The 16,383-nt window shown below is 50.5% G+C and overlaps 1 protein-coding gene across 1 annotated transcript in view; it reads left to right on the plus strand.

The window, feature by feature from the left end:
- GRIP1 (glutamate receptor interacting protein 1) overlaps window positions 1–16,383 on the plus strand; it is a 233,869-nt gene that overhangs the window by 214,338 nt on the left and 3,148 nt on the right. The window contains exon 22 of the mRNA XM_028156465.2: window positions 250–483. Within this exon, the coding sequence (XP_028012266.2) occupies window positions 250–483 (234 nt within the window). The remainder of the gene's footprint in view (window positions 1–249; window positions 484–16,383) is intronic.

Consider the following 16,383-nt stretch of genomic DNA (forward strand, 5'->3'; position numbering starts at 1 on the left):
ATTAAATAAACCCAGCAGCTTAAGTACTTAAATTGGATTTGAGATACGCATTACAAATGGCACTTACAAAGCATTTTTCCCAGATTTTCATACTTCGGTGACTTTATCCATCCTTCAGTCTTTGGTTATGCCCTGAAGACACTGTACTTTGACTGGGCAGGGGCAGAAATGTGCTTAATGTTGAGCAACCAAACCCTTTCCTTCCTTCGTCCATGGCTTAATTGTTTCTGAAAATTGTCAATGCCACAGGCAACAATCATGTCGGGGAGCACGATGAGTTTGAATCACGAGGCCCCAACACCTCGCAGTCAGCTGGGGCGACAGGCCAGCTTCCAGGAACGGAGCAGCTCGAGGCCACACTATAGCCAAACAACTCGGAGCAACACCCTGCCCTCAGAGGTGGGCAGGAAGTCGGTCCCCCTGAGGAAAATGAAACATGAAATAAAGGAGATCATGTCCCCAACTCCGGTGGAGCTGCACAAGGTCAGGAAGCTTTCTTCTCTTCCCTTGGGGTCTCACTTAGTAGCCATTGTGCATAGCCTGATGCAAGCATGATAATGACCTTGCACTTTGGTCTCAGCCAAGGAAGGAAGCCAGGGCTTAAAGGTAGATTGGCAGAGACTTCGCTTGTTCTCCCAACATTTCAAGCAATGAATTAATTAAAAAAATGTGTTTGTGGCCAAAATCTTCTTACGAAAGTTCAAGACTCCAGTGTCACATGGAGCTTTGATGATTGGTCTATTATTCCAGATTCACGGGGAAGGGCAGGAAGGATTTTCCTAAATGTATATGCTCCTAGCTTGACTCAAAAGGGGCTTCCGGTGTAATGTGGGAAGGCTTAATCCTTAATCGCGGACTTATCAGTAGCTGGCTACATTATTTGAGGGGGATGAAGTTCTCTTCAAGATGACTTGGATGTCTTGGGTTTGGAAAGGGTAAGCCTGGTGATGTTCCATCTCTGCTACGATAGTTGCCTCGCTTTACTTCATGGAAGAAAATCCACAATGGCACACGGAGCTGAACTTGAGCGGCCGGCAGCGTTTAAGGCGTATGTGAGTGGCAGTGTTTGTGGAACCACTGTCAAGTACGGCTGTGGTAGAGAGGTGTCTCTGGTTTTCTTGTGTAGAACGAATGCTTTGTTCTTGTTAATGCATAAGGATACTTACAATCTCACTCCATTTTTCTTGAGAGCCAAGACCCTCTCTGTCGTCAATAATCTAGTAACTAGAGATTATTTATCTTACCCAGAAGAGCAAATACTTGTCAGATTAAAAGGAGGTGACAGGCCAGCTACTCCTTTTTTCCTCTAAAGACTTCGGTTTCCCTAACCAACTATTAAAAGTAGCTATTTCTTTTACAGCTGACAGAGCATATGGTGAAAGAAAGGACTTTGTGGAAAGTTGGGTTCTGAACTTGGTATTCCATTCACTTAAAGAATCTTGTTGCGAATCCCCAGCCAGCACATAGTCTAATGGGGAGACATTCTGGGAGACGGTGGGAAGATGGTGGGATAGGTTCAAAGATAGAAGCAGGACTGGGCTGCCTTGGAGGACAGAGGGTGGGCCCTTCCCACTGTTGCAGAAGACCAAGAAGACCAAGGACGCTTCTGAGGAAGTTGGAGGGACACTGTTTAATAACGCCAGCGGACTCAGGGAACAGCCTTCCAAATCTGAGTGAAGGAACACGCATGGGGCCCTCCCTTATATCTCCCTCCCTGTGCTCTTTGTCCCACAAGCATGGATCATGCTTCCGGTCCTTTTCACGGGCCTTTCAAGAAGGCCCCCAGGTGTTGGGGGTCTCCAGGCCATATCTGGTGGTCTGGCCTGGCATCAGAGTTAGGAGCCTTCCCTCTGGCCAGTGCACTGTCCACATTCCAATGGCCTCTGTAACCGGTTCTGCAAGACCAGTGTCTGGGAAAGAGGCAGTGACCTAATTATAGGCTATCAGGAATGTCTAACTAGCCTGGATTCAGATCACTAGCCCCAAATATCAGGGCTACATTGGAATTAGCCCTTTTTGCCTCCTCACCACTACAGAGGAATAGGAAAGGCTTCCTAGGAGCAGGTGTTGCCTCTGCAGGACAATGGAGAGTGGGGAGGTGAAGAGTGGGAAGCATTGTAAGTACAGAAAAACACATGTGCAAAGGATGTCAAGACTATGATGTGCTGAGGGGATGAGAATATCCCAACATATCACCAGAGCCTTGAATTGGAGCCTGTGCCTTATGAGGAACTGCAGAACTTTACAGAAAAGCAAAGGAGTTTCTGACATTTTAGGGTAGTGACCCAGGGGTGGACTATACCACACATTAGGTTGTGTATCCAGTTACCCTGAAAGGATGTGTCTGTTCGGTGATCACCGGCCTCCACCCCCTCTCACATGTCCTAACACTAACGACAGCACCATTAGGAGGCTGAAGGCCTCACAGGGGTCTTCAATTGCAGAAGCTGCATAGTCAGTGCTAATTCTGCTGCGTCAAGAAGAGGGCTGGCCCCTCCTAATTCCCTCCCCTCTTGCCCTCTTCTCTAAATCTCCATGCCCAGGCAGAGGAGAGCACGCTTCTGACCCAGCCGCCCTCAGCACCGAGAGAAAGGACACCAACATGTATGGAGCACCTACTGTGTGCTGCATGTCACCCATGTATACCCCTCCCAATAGCCCTCCTGAGCAGATATTTACTATCCCCATCTATACAGGGAAATAGCAAGTACAAAATAGAGTCACTTCTCTTCTGGAGTGAAGCTGTCTCCTCCAGGGAAAAGTATCGATAGCCCAGCCATACCAAAGGCCCGTCTCCCCTTCCCTCCTACACTGGCTGCATTTAGCACAGATGTGATGGTGAATTGGATGTGCACATTGTTACAGTTGAGGTTAAAAGATGGCTGTGCTGAAAACAGATCCTGTTAAAAGTTTTTCATGCAGTGAGTGGCTGGGTAGGACTGGCTGCAACTGTGTCGGTGTGTGCATCAGGAGGCCGCGCCATCACAGACACGGTGGGCCCGCTTACCCTAATCAATGCGCTTCACTTCAGTGCATTTCCCTCACAGCTTCCCTTCCTTCTGAACTGACCTCAAACAAAGTAAGACTGAAAAGTAGACGGTGGCTGGGCATCATGTGACACCTAATATGATCTGGTGAAGTGGCGGGACCTGCTGCCCGACTGTACGGGATTCTGAGTGGTTTTTGCTCACATCTCAGGCCTCTCTTCTTTTCTAAGTGACTTCAGTTGCTCTGATGGGCCATCCACGTGGTGGTTGTGAAACCTTCCATGTTGAAGTGGTCGGGGAGGGGTGCGGGGGGTGGGGGGAATGGTCAGGAGAAGTCACTTTGCTCAGAGCCAAGACCTTTGCCTGGAGGTGCCTTTTGAACTCTGGAGGATTAGCTGAGACCTTGGGAAAGCACAGTGACGTGTTGACAGACCTAGTGATCCTTCATTGGGTACCACCAGCCTGCACCAAACCTTTGTGAAAATTACCCTCGTGTGATGGTGTAGAGAAGGGGCTGGGGAATTAGAAACACACCCCTCCCTCAAGTTGAACACTCCCCCAAGATGGAGTACCCAGCCTGACACAGGGAGTGAGGGCTGGTTTTCAGTTCCCTGAGCCCCTTGGGTGCACTTGCTAAGTGGACCCAGTGAGGAATTCCCCAGGAGCTGGGAAGAGCCGAGCAAGAGGCTGGGGACGAGGACAACACACCATTCTGAACACGTTTGTGTTCTTTCCGGTGGCCGTCTTTCTCGTGGCCATTGGCACTTGGAAAGCTGTCTCGGTGAGAACAGTGTGGGCCGTTCCTGTCCAGGCCAGCGCCTGCAGTCTCTTACTGTCGCCAGAAGCTGACCAGGAGGCAAGGGGCAGATGAGCAGGTATCCACCCCCATTCCTGGGGAGGAAGACAAAAGGAAAAGCCCATCTCCTGGTGACGGACGACGAACGTCTTCGTACAGCAGAGCAGAGTGTGGGCTTGTCTTTCAGTTTCTTGGGTTTCACCGGACTCTCTGTTTGCGCCCATGTTCCACCTAGTCTTCCCAGTCATTCCTTCTCTTCCTTAGACCTTCAGAAATCCTGAACTTCGGTCAGAATCTAAGAGGTTTTGTTCATTTCACATCATTTGCTGTGTCTCAGGCTCCACCAGGTCCTGGCAGGTCTTCCTTGAAGTTGTCCGGTTGTCCATCTTTCTCATGAGCCCAAATCGCTAGCCATCCTTCCTGACACTCGAGAACAAACAGAACTGAAGCCTCACTTCCCGTGTGGATGGGGAGGAAGTTGAAGCTGGACTGCTTTGTTGGGGGGAGGCAGGCTGGGGGTCACTGGGAAGTGATACTCATGTCCCTTAGACCACTGCCTGTCAGACTGTCCTGGCTGAGTCACACAGTCTGAAATCATTTTATCTCACATGGCAGTACACACATACACCACATTCACATAGGAATGAATCCAATTTTGTACACTGACATCTTCTATTTCTTGTTTATTTTCTTCTTAAATGTGATCACATGAAGCTGATTTTCAGGCTTATTAATGGGTCACAACCAAAAGTTTGCGGGCTGCAGCCCTAGATAATAGTTTGGCGTGTGACCCTCTGCTGACCTTTTCTGTGATGACATGGGGTGCTTGTTCAAATGCAGGCTCCTAGTCCCCACCCAGACTTAGCTGGCCAGCATTTTCTGGGAGGTCAAGCCAATAATCTCCCCTTTAGCAACTTCGTCAGTGGATTCTGTTGCGCCCTAAAGATTGAGCATCATTCCCTTGGGTGTTGCTAACTAGCAGCGATTACTCTGTTTTGGTGAAATCCCAGGCAGCACCTGGGTGACGAGGTAAAGAGATGAGGTTGCATCTTTGGCCTGGAACTTCTGAGTTTTATCTTTAAAATGAATTCTGGTGTGTCTTATACCTTATCGCAGATTCTTCCTCTTTGCAAGTAAGGCACCTGGGATCTTTGCTACTGTTTATTGATAACCCTTCTTTCCCTCCTGAAGCGTGAATATCCTTTGGTGTCCACTTAATCCATTTCTGAGATGAAGTCCAGCTTCACTTCTTTGCACAGTTTAAGACAAAAAAAATTCAGCAGAGTAGAAAGTTCCCCACATTCAGAGCATTTGGACTTTTTAAAATCATATTGACATTTCCTGTGCTCTGTCATGCATGTTTTTCAATGAAATTACATGTCTTATTTGTATGCAACTATTTTTATTTTTCACTTTGCAGAAATATTTATTTCCAGCATCTACTTTCACTGCATTTGCGTCACTGGGAAGCGGCTTATTTCTTGTGGCTGCGTTTGCTGCCATCAACTTGCCCAGCCAGTGCGCTCTGCGTTTTCCACGTGTTTGAGTGTTTGGAGAGGGGATTCCGTTCTTCCTGAGAGTACAAGCGTTTTACTCCTCGGAAGGATGCCGTTCTTGGCGTTTCATGGCAGCTTCTTCCGCAGCCCTCCCCCTGACAGGAGCCGGCTCAGCCCTGGGCGGGAATGTGAAATGGAAGGACATGCTGCTTATCAGCCACAGGCCTCTTCCTCACCAAGTCTCTGGAGTTGGTGCCCAGATCAAAGGAGCCCTCACACCAGGCCTTCTCCGAATAGCTAGTGTAGCATCGTCTTACTGTGGAAGTCACGAGAAGCTAAAACTACAAACTGGATGTCTGGGCCTTTTCTTTTGCGTGCCCCTATGCTAGACCAGCTTCTCCTGCTTCAGGCGAGGAGTGATGAATGAGGGAGGGCCAGGGAGGCCGAGGCTTGGTCCCAGTCTGACAGTCCTCAGCTGCCTCACTTCCCAGATCCTCAGTTTGCTCACTTAGCAAAGGGACAGCTCATTATGGGGAGAAGAGCCTTCACCAACAGCATTTTCCCTGGGGGAGTTGCCATCCTTCAAATCTCGCCAAAGCCAAACACTGTCAGAACCCCAGAACATGAGGTCTCCTCAGGATCCCGAACTTACAGGAGATCCAGCCAGCTGCCTCAGAGCCCCCTGAGGCGGGGATGCGGGCCAGAATGAGACCTGCTCCAAAGGCAAATGCGGGGGGCGGGGGTCTAGTTACCTGTCTCCACATCAGCATGACCAGCACGTTCTCGCCCTGTGAAACCAGGGCAGCTAAGTATCTGAACGTTGTTGAGGGACCATGGATTGTAGAATAAAGGTTGGAATTCAGGTTGTATGTTTTATATAACGGATTATCCAACCCTGACAATCCTCAGGATGTATCATTTCAGTCAGCTTCCCTTGTCTATTCTCCTGTTAAAACAACTTTTCAAAATGTGAAAAACATAATTCATATGCAAGTGATTGGCTTGTATCAAATACATATATATATATATATATATATATATATATATATATATGCACACACATACATACACATTAGGAGCCCAGTGCACTAATTTGTGCACCTTGAAAGGCACTGTGAGCCACGAGGCTGTGGTGGGCACAGGGACGGGTCTCAGCCCATCCTCCACACCCCCACCTGGCCCCTCCTGACGTGACCCCCAGTTCCCTGTCTGCCGGCAGCCCCGCTCCCGCCACCGCCACTCTCATATGCTGCCTGTGCCAGCCCCGCTTGCGCCTGCTGATGACACGGAGTGATTGGGGCTGACACCAGCAGCAGGTGCAAGTAAGGCCAGCAACATCAGCGGGTGTGAGTGGCAGCTAATGCCCCGATCACCCCTCAGGAGCAGGGGCAGGTGGAGAAGCCCTCAGGGGCGATCAGGACCGGCACCGGGCGCCAGCAGCGGTGGTTCTGGCGCCAGCTGCGGGTGTGAGTGGGGCCAGCACTGGCAGTGGGTGCAAGCAGGGCCATCGCTGACAGCGGGTGCAAGAGGCAGCTGCCGGCCCCAATCGCCCCCCAGGAGCAGGGGGAGGTAGAGAAGTCCTGAGGGGCGATCGGGGCTGGCAGCTGCCACTCGCAAACGCCGCCGGGCGCTGAGTGAACGGGGCTGGCACCAGGTGCCAGCAGCAGGTGTGAGCAGCGGGCAGGACAATAGCACATGGGAACAAAGAATTTTCAGTAACCACCAGAGGCTCACTCCAATGACAGCAACCAGCACCCCGCCTTGGTCTGGCACCCCTGCTCACCTGCTCCACCATCCCACCATGGCTGATGCCCGCCATGTTCCATGTGTGCTCCCTGGTGGTCATAGCAACCGGTTGTTCGGTTGTTTGGTTGTTCCGCCATTTGGTCTATTTGCATATTAGGGTTTTATATATATAGATACATTTTCATATTCTCAGGCTATAGGGGGGAAAAGAATGTGGGAGTAAAATTTCCAATTTAGAATAAAGATGCTCAGTGACTTACAGGAAATAAAGCAAAGCCTTTGAGGTTATCTTTCCTAATGGAAAAGAATCATTTGCATCTCTATCAGACAGAAGTTGCTTTGCATCCTAGCACTTTGAGTCTGAGCTCTGGTCTGAGCAATAGAACTGGTAAGTCAAACAGAGTTCTGATCCCTAGACACAGATAGCCCTTGGGCAGGCTTGGTAGACAGTGTGTGGGGGGGGATGCCTTACTTCTCACTTTTTGACCATGTGTCTTATCCCTTCCATCCCGGATCCACCACCACCCCTCTTCAGAAGTGTGCCAGCTTCCCTTAGGTCTCGCTCTGGCCTGCAGAGCATTCATCTCTTCCTGATGTCTCTGAGTGTCTCTGTTGTGATCAAATATGTTTATAGGTTGTAAGAGACTCTGTTATCTATAAGATATTCTGTCATCTGATCAGCGGTGTAGCTCTCTGAGGGTCACCCTGTCTCCTGACTGTCCAGGTCCTTGGAGAGGAGCCTGCTGGCCACCTCCCTCCACCGTCGCTCCGCCCTGCTGCTTGTCTAGCAGGTCTGTGGTAGGACGTGATGATGGTCCAGCCCAGGGCTTGTCTCTTTCTTTCCCTGAGGTGGGGTGCCGAGAGCTTTCCCTGCTTGAGAATCTTTGTAGTGTTGGACCACAGCAATCCCTGGAATGAGGAAATGCAGTCAAGACTGTTAGTGCTCATTGCAGCAGGAGTTGGGTCAGTTGTAACTTGTTATCCTTCCTGAAGGACAGTGAGCCTGGCCCTGAGTTCTCCCGGCCCAGAGGGTGGTTGGAAGGCAGGTCTCCCACCCAGAGGAGCAGGTGGCCACTGGAGCCAGGAAGCTCACCGGGATATTGTGATTTATAGTAAGGAATGTATACCTGCTCTTTGTCCTTGCTGGCACAGAGCTCCAAAAGCCCTTGGCATGTCCTGAGTGTGGCGAGCTTAAGGGTGTCTTTAGCCGTGTTAATAAGGTGGCTTTTGGACAGCACCTAAGGACAAGGGAGGAGAGGGGGCTTGAAGGTTGAATCAATCACCAGTGGCCAATGGTTTAATCAAGCCGGCCTAAGTAAGGACGCCTCTGTGAAACCTGAAAGGAGAGAGAGTGGAGAGGTTGGTGAACAAGCAGACGTGTGGAGAGAGCTGTGCACTCGCGGGGGCTTGGAGCTCCACCCCTTCCCCCACACCTTGCCCTATGCGTCTCTTCCATCTGGCTGTTCCTGACATATCCTTTTATAATGAACGGGTATTTTAGTAAGTGAAGTGTTTTCCTGAGCTCTGGCAGCTGCTCTAGCAAATTATCAAACCCAAGAAGGGGGTTGTTGGAACCTCTGATGGATAGCCACTTGGTCAGAAGCAAAGGTGATAAGCTAGACCTGCAATTTGGCACCTGAAGAGGTCGGAGGGCAGCCTTGTGGGACGGAGCCCTTAACTGGGGGATCCGATGCTATCTTCAGGCAGATCGGGTCAGAATGGATCTGAATTGTAGGACACTCAGCTGGCGTAGCAGCGTTGCTTGGTGTGTGTGTGTGGGGGGGGGGGGGAAGAGACACCCCTTTGCCCCCTACACACACGTTGGCACTGTGATCGTGACATTTTTACCCACGGAGGCCTGCAGGGAGTGAGGTCAGTAAGTTGCGGAGGGAATCGGGAAGGGTCAAGAGCGGGAGGAGAGCCGGGCCGGAGCAGACCTGGCAGTGGAGCATGAGGGCCAAAGCAGCGGGGCCGGTGCTGTGAGGAACCAGCAGGCCCCCTGAGCAAAGGTGCCGGAACAGACACGCCGCCACTGCTGGCTGGCTCGGGGGCGGCCAGAGCACAGGAAAGGGCCAGGGACCGAGCTGACGAGGACGAGGTGTCCATCAGCTGCCATGGCTCAGCTTGACCGCCTGGAGAACTGGGAGAATGATCTCACTCTTGCCGCTTTGACCTGACGCGAAATGATAGACACGAGGTTCTCTGCATGGATGGAGAAAGCCGACCTGAAAGCCGGACGCTCCCTTGGTTGGGACTCAGCTCTCCGAGGGCCTTGTCAGCCCCTGACTTGCTCACACTTACACTGATTCTCTCACTGTCGACCCCCCGTGCCACGGCCCTGCCAGGGAGCAGCAGGAGGCACAGTGTGAGCAGCTGTCCCTCGTTCTCCTCTGCCAACAGAGACTCGCAGACAGGAGGGCAGCCGCTGCCTTCTCTGACCCAGTGTGTCTTGAAAGCCAGGAGCTGGGAGGCATAAGCAGACATGGCCTCCTCTGGGGCTGGAAGGATGCAGCTGGGAAGGCCGTGCTCTGTTTTTCCTTTCAGCCCCCCAGGCAGTGCAGGATTGTTCTCAAACTGCCATTCCTGGAATTGACAGGTTTGAAGGAGCAAGGCTACCCCGCAGTGCCTGCAAGGATGAACTCAAATGCCTGGTGATTTACGGGAAGACCAGTACCACCTCTGAGAAGTAGGTGTTGGTTTGGTCCTTAAGGCCTTTGGACAAGAGGCTGAGCCATAGAGAGGCTGCAGCGCGTAGGAACTGCTCCTGGGGACACCTGTCCCTCAGAGTGACCTGCCGAAGACCGCAGGCCCAGCTGCCCTGAGCGTCCACACGGGGAGACCTGGCTCTGCTGCGAAGCTTCTCTCACATGTCAGACTGAAAACACACGCTGGGGGTCTCAGATCTTTGCCTCCAGGACATTGTTCAGACGCGTGGATAGAAACACAAAGCAAGGCTCAGCGTGGATGGCGGTGAACCCCTCCCGCCAGGGCTCTCTGTTCTCGGCAGGGTTAGAAGCAGTTGCAGCATATGCTGGCCGAGGGTTAAAAGGGAACTGAGCTTTGTAGAGCTGTGTCCTTGCCCGGAGTGTTGTGTTCCATGTTCACTGGCCCTTTTAGAACAGAAACATCTAGTCCAGGTTCCCTGGAGGCGGCCTTTGGTCTGCTCAGAATAGAGACCCTCCGAGATGAGCTGGCTCACGCGGGCTGGGGTGGACCGGGGCGAGCGCTGGGAGCGGGAGTGTACGGGGCTGCCCATGGAGAGCCCGGGAGGGCTCTATGAGAAGAAATCAGCGGACATGAAGCATTTTTTTCATCTTTACTTGCTGGGCCGTTGGAAATGGATAAAGGCTGCCTGACCAGCTAGGAGATTATGTCCAGAAAAAAAAAAAAATCATGACTTGACAAACACAGCTGATGAGGTCAGATATTTTAGTACCGAATCCCAGAGCTTGTGCATTCTAACCGGACCAGCCTGTCCATCAACTCCAAGAGCCAGCATCCCCGTAGGCAGGGAGGGAATGAATGTGCTGCGGAGTTGTTGGAGATCAAAAGCAATCATATGTAGGAAAGGGCCTGGGTAAGGGAGGCATGTGTGCAAAAACAAAAGCAAAATGGCCTAAACCGCGGCATGCTTAGAATTATTTTTGGACAGGAAATAAATCAGATGTAACCTCCACCAATCTCCAGTGGAACGGGGGGCAGAAGCTACCTGGCACAATTTATTATTGCTGCTTTGAGGGCAGTCAGCTGTGCTACCCAGTTTTGTGAATTATTGATTTCTGAAATCTTATCTTTTGTGGTCATTTAAAAATAATTTCATTTTCATTATGTGCTATTTATAAGCCAGTTCCAGGAGAACCACAGAATTGGCTATTACAATTCAGTCTCTTCTTACCTTAGGAAATCTTTCCAGAGAAGCAGGTTACTTTCCAATTTAAACCTCTTATTCGCCTCTTATTCATAAGAGTTTATCATAGAGATACGTCAAGTCTCAGGCCCGGGAGAGTGAAGCCTCTTGGTCAACAGCTGTGACCTTCGCCTGCTCACCGGCTCTGTTGAGCATCCACCTGTAATGTTTTGGTTGATGTATTACCACTGGCTAGTGTTGGCTTCATTGGGTGCCACTCACCTTTCTGCCCCTCCTGGGTCCTGGCTGTGGAGCAGACATCCAAGAACCACCAGCCACCTGAGCAATGAAGACGTCACTGTTGTGCCAGGCCCATGCCAAATGTTCCCCCAGTGCAAGGATCCGGGGTCACTGTGCTGGAAAACATGCCTCAGAGCTCAGAAAGAAGTGGGCTTCCTAGTGCTCTTGGTGAGTACAGGCTTTGCAGCCCTCACAGGCGGCGTCTGCAGGGCAGACGCCAATCCATGTACCCAACCAGCCCTAAGCTCAGGGTCCCTAGGACTCACAGGACTGCACCTCCCCTGCACCTGTTACAGGTGGAACGGAGATAACCAGGAGGCACCACCCCCTAGGAACAGTGGACCTGGTCCCTGCCCCAGGTGTGCTGCTGGTCACTGGAGAGAACGTGGCTGGGAATAAAGATGGGAAGGGGGCACAAGAGGGCCCACAGACAAGGCACAGACCAAGCCAAAGGGCACATAAGCAGGGACCCTGAGCAGAGAGATTTCTCCCTCCAGGAAACAGGGCCCGAAGGACGCAGGGTGCCACCTTTGTGCCCTCATCCCCCCATTCCTCTTCCCTCTTTGGGAGAGGAGCGTGGGGAGGGGAGGAAAGGACTGGTACGTAAGCCAGAAATGTTCCCTGCAATCAAGGCTCCTTGGAGGTATGGCTGATTCCAGATGGGGAACAGGAAATATATTTATAGTGAGTCTGTGACAGCTGGAGATAGAAAGCCAAGAAGTTATCATAACAAATGGGTCATATCACAAGGACATAGGAGCCAACATTAAGGACTCTCCTTGGTCAAAGATGAGATAATTTGAGCATCCAAAGTAACGATGACAATTGATCATCATAGGTTTATATATTGATATTTTACTTAACGAAAGTCATTCCTCCTCCCAAAAAAACCCTCACTGGGACACCATTGGAAGTATTTAGTGCCCTAATTTCCTATTCTAAGAACGAAAGGAAAGAATTAGCATTCCCTCTGCCTTTCTTGTACAAACTCTGTACTTCAGAGTAATCAAATAGCACTAATTGAAGAAAGGAGAAGTCCTCTTTACAAAAGAATTGTAGCTAATACAGAAGATATTATAGGATTAGAAAAAGATTATCACTCTTCAAGCCCTAAAGAAAGTATTTATTCAAAGCAAGGTCATCAGTGGATGAAACCACTAGATTAAAAGTTGATAGGGAGCCTTACAATGGAGAAATTGAGCTGTCATCACCGGAACCCAATGTCTAGTGGACTAGACATTGAGTGGCAAGATGTCATAGGAAGCACACTGTTCATCGGTGATAATATATATTTACTAGAGGCCCGGTGCATGAAATTCGTGCACAGGAGGGGGGGCGTCCCTCAGCCCGGCCTGCACCCTCTCCAATCAGGGAGTCCTCGGGGGATGTCCAACTGCCGGTTTAGGCCCGATCCCGGCAGTCAGACATCCCTCTCTCAATCTGGGACTGCTGCCTCCTAACCACTAGCCTGCCTGCCTGCCTGATCACCCCATAACTGCTTCCCTGCCAGCCTGGTTGCCCCTAAACTGCCCCCCTGCCAGCCTGGTCACCCCCCAACTGTCCCCCTGCTGGCCTGGTCACCCCAACTGCCCCCCTGCTGGCCTGATCACCCCCCAACTGCCCCCTTGCTGGCCTGCCTGGTTGCCCCCCAACTGGCCCCCTGCTGGCCTGGTTGCCTCCAACTGCTCCCATGCCGACCTGCCTGCTTGCCCCCTAACTGCTCCACTGCTGGCCTGGTCACCCCCAAACTGCCCCCTGTCAGCCTGGTCACCCCAACTGTCCCCCTGTTGGCCTGGCTGCCCCCCTGCCACCTTGGTCACCCTCAACTGCCCCCCTCCTGGCCTGGCTGCCCTCTAACTGCCCCCCCCCCAGCCTGGTCTCCCCCTAACTGCCCAGAAGGAAGTTGGACATCCGGAAGATGTCCAGTCACCCAATCTAATTAGCATATTACCCTTTTATTAGTATAGATACCCTTCCCCCTCTGACTCCAAACAAGCATCCAAAGCTCACATCTATTTAGAGGACATACGGATAAAAGAGCATGCAAATGACAAATGACACCATTTCCATAATAAGTCAGCAGCACAGGAAAAAAAAGATGGGAGCATACTCTAGATAAGAGGACATTTACGAGATAGAGCCTGGCTGGCGTGGCTCAGTGGTTGAGCATCGACCTATGAACCAGGAGGTCATGGTTTGATTCCCGGTCAGAGCGTATGCCCAGACTGTGGGCTTGATTCCCAGTAGGGAGCATGCAGGAGGCAGCTGATCAATGATTCTCTCTCATCATTGATGTTTCTATGTCCCTCTCCCTTCCCCTCTGAAATCAATAGAAATGTATTTTAAGTGGGTTAGGGAGGGGGGGGGGAGGAGAGATTGAAAGCAAACATAATGTGTGGACCTTGTTCAGATTTGAGCAAACAAGCTCTAAAAACCACTTTTGAGACAATCAGAGAAATTTTATTATGGACTAGATATTGGAATATATCAAGGAGTAAGAGTTGATTTTGCAAATAAATTAGTGGCATTGAGGTTACCTAGGAAGAGTTCATGTTTTTGTTTTTTAGAGTTCATACTGAGGTATGTAAGAGTGAAATGGCATGAAAATACCACCCCCAAAAAGAAAACAGAAGGGTGGATGAAGTAAGTGTGGTGAGCTATTGATGGTTGTTGGGTCTGAGTGATGAGTATGTGGGGATTCATTGTTCTACTCTCCCTGCTCTTGAATGTGTTTGACATTTTTTTCATTAAAAAATAGCTTTCTCCCAGCAAAACTTATTGTGGTAATTATTTCCCAATATGTTTATGTCAATTCATTATACTGTGTACCTTAAACTTATACAGAGCTATATGTCAATTATATCTCAATACAATTGGGGAAAAATTAAAAATAGCTTTCTCTCCTATCCTATGGCCTATGACAAAATCGTGCTTATAGAGGTGCCTAAAAATTCTTCTCTGAAATGAGCATTTACTAAGGAAGTGTACCATGGAGAGATGCAAACTCTCAGTCAGAACCACTCCTCTGTTTCTTGCTGTTTTACCTTGGGCAAGTTTCTAACCCTCTCTGAGCCTTCCTTTCCCTGTCCGTGTGATTTGCTCCACAAACTTGGCAGAGAGGGAAGCATTCTGTTTGCTTTTTAATCTGCTCACTAAATCCCTTATTAACCATAAGTCCAGCATCTCCTGCTGGACCTTCCATCCATCTCTCCTGTGGGACAGGCGCCTGGCTCAATGTCAGAGGTGCTCTCACCTCCTGTAACCACCAGGTGGCGCCATTGGATCCTTGTCGGGGCCCAGCCTAGTTCACACTCACAGCTTATGGTGGGCAGTACTGACTGGCTTCCAAACTCAACCATGTCAGAAGCAATCTGTTAATGTATTCAACAAAAATACCCACCCTCCTATGTGGCAGGCACCGGATTACGGATTTGGGATGTGTAAGTGAATATCCCAAAGATCCTTGCTCCTCTCAAGCTCCCTGAAGGGGCATCTTCCACATCCTCCCCTGCTTCACCTGAGCCCAAGTCACCAAGAAAATCGTCTCCTCCACTCCTGATGGGTTTTGCTTTGGGGATGCGGGGAGGGGGAAGGGAGAGAGCATGCTCTCATTTACTCCGTTTTAATGCACTTCTCCCCAAACATCAAAGGTCGCATTCCGATGGGGAGGGAGGGAGGCTGGATTTTCTAAATGACACACGCCCGCGCAGGCGCACATGTGTCTTCTATACAGTACAGCGGGGCTGGCTCTCTGTCTTTGTGGAACTGAACACCACAAAAGTGATCCTTCCACAGAAACCGAGCCATTTCAGGTTTTAAAACCATAGATATGCTGATGCATCAGCATATATCACGTGCCTTATTTCACGGGCTCTAAGATGCCATTGATAATAAAACAGTCTGATTTCAGAGATTTAAAAAAATATTTTTTTTAAAAAAGTAGTGCATCTTGGAATCTATGAAATAAGGCATTTTGCGCTACCTTGGAGTGCCCGGTGTCTGTAGTCAGACAAACTCAGCCTCACCATCCGTCACCTCTGTGATCTCGGGCAAGTTATTAACCCGCGATAAAAACCACTAGGGCTGCCTGGTGAAGAGTGCGGACCCAGCCAGCAGATGATTTAGCTCTCTGTCCAGTAGAATAAAAATCCGCACACTGGCCACTTTTCTGCTTCCTTCCACGTGTCGTACCTCTCTGCACTAAAACCACTGGGTATAAAAAATAAACCTGCTCTGAAAGTTCTCACCTTCACATTCTGCTCTGTACAGCTCTGAATTTTTCACTCTTCTAAAGAATGCGTTCCCATCTTATTTGTGTAAAAATAAACTACAAGGCATATATTTAAACCACGAGGGGAAGAAAGTAAGCCCAAGTCATTGCTTGAAGTGTGCATAGGGTTTTGCGGAGGGCATTTGGCAGCCTTAGGACAAACAGTGGGCGCCCTGACGCGTGAAATGAGTGTGCCTGCTGAGCATGCCCCCGGCAGTGCCCGGCACTGTGCTCGGGGAACATTACATACCGATGTGTGGGCCTCTGGGAGGCAGGCTCTTCTCTCTCCTTCACTGCTGTTTCCCAGCGCCCAGAACTGTGCCCAGAACAGGGTGGGGACTCAATCCCCATTTGATGAAAGTAGGCGTGATTAGATGAATGACGGGGCCTCAGGCTAACTCTTGCAGATGGTCAGGTGGAGAGATGAGCCTTGGGGGGAGCTTTAACGGGCGGCAGCTGGTCCCAGGTGTAGAGAGAACCAGCTGTGGCCCACAGCTGAGAAGGAGGAATGCCTTGAGCTGCTCAACCCAGCCCTTGACACATACAGAGGGAGCTGCTGAAGCCGGGCCCAGAGCAAGGGGTTTGTTACAGGAGCACTTGCAGGTGTTTTTGTTGGTTTGTTTGCTTTACCAACGTTATTGGAGGCATGATTGCGGCACCAGAGCGAATGAAATGATGGATTTCACGAGACTTGCTCTGAGGAGGAGGAACGCTGAGTCCGGTACCCAGCACGGCCCCCGGCAGGGCGGGTTAGGAAGGAAGGCCTTTGGCTCAGTCCTGGTGCCCATCAGCCCTGAGGGCTGCCTGGCTGCTCCCAGCACTGGAGAGCCGTCCAGGAAAACAGAGACGTCAGCTTGCCCTGGCCCCAGTCTCACATGTACCTGGGAACTGCTATTAAAAAAAAAAAAAGGCGGCCAGGCCTCTCCAGCTCTTCTCCTTCT

The sequence above is a fragment of the Eptesicus fuscus genome, chromosome 7, assembly GCF_027574615.1.
Source record: "Eptesicus fuscus isolate TK198812 chromosome 7, DD_ASM_mEF_20220401, whole genome shotgun sequence".
Classification (NCBI taxonomy): Eukaryota; Metazoa; Chordata; class Mammalia; order Chiroptera; family Vespertilionidae; genus Eptesicus; species Eptesicus fuscus.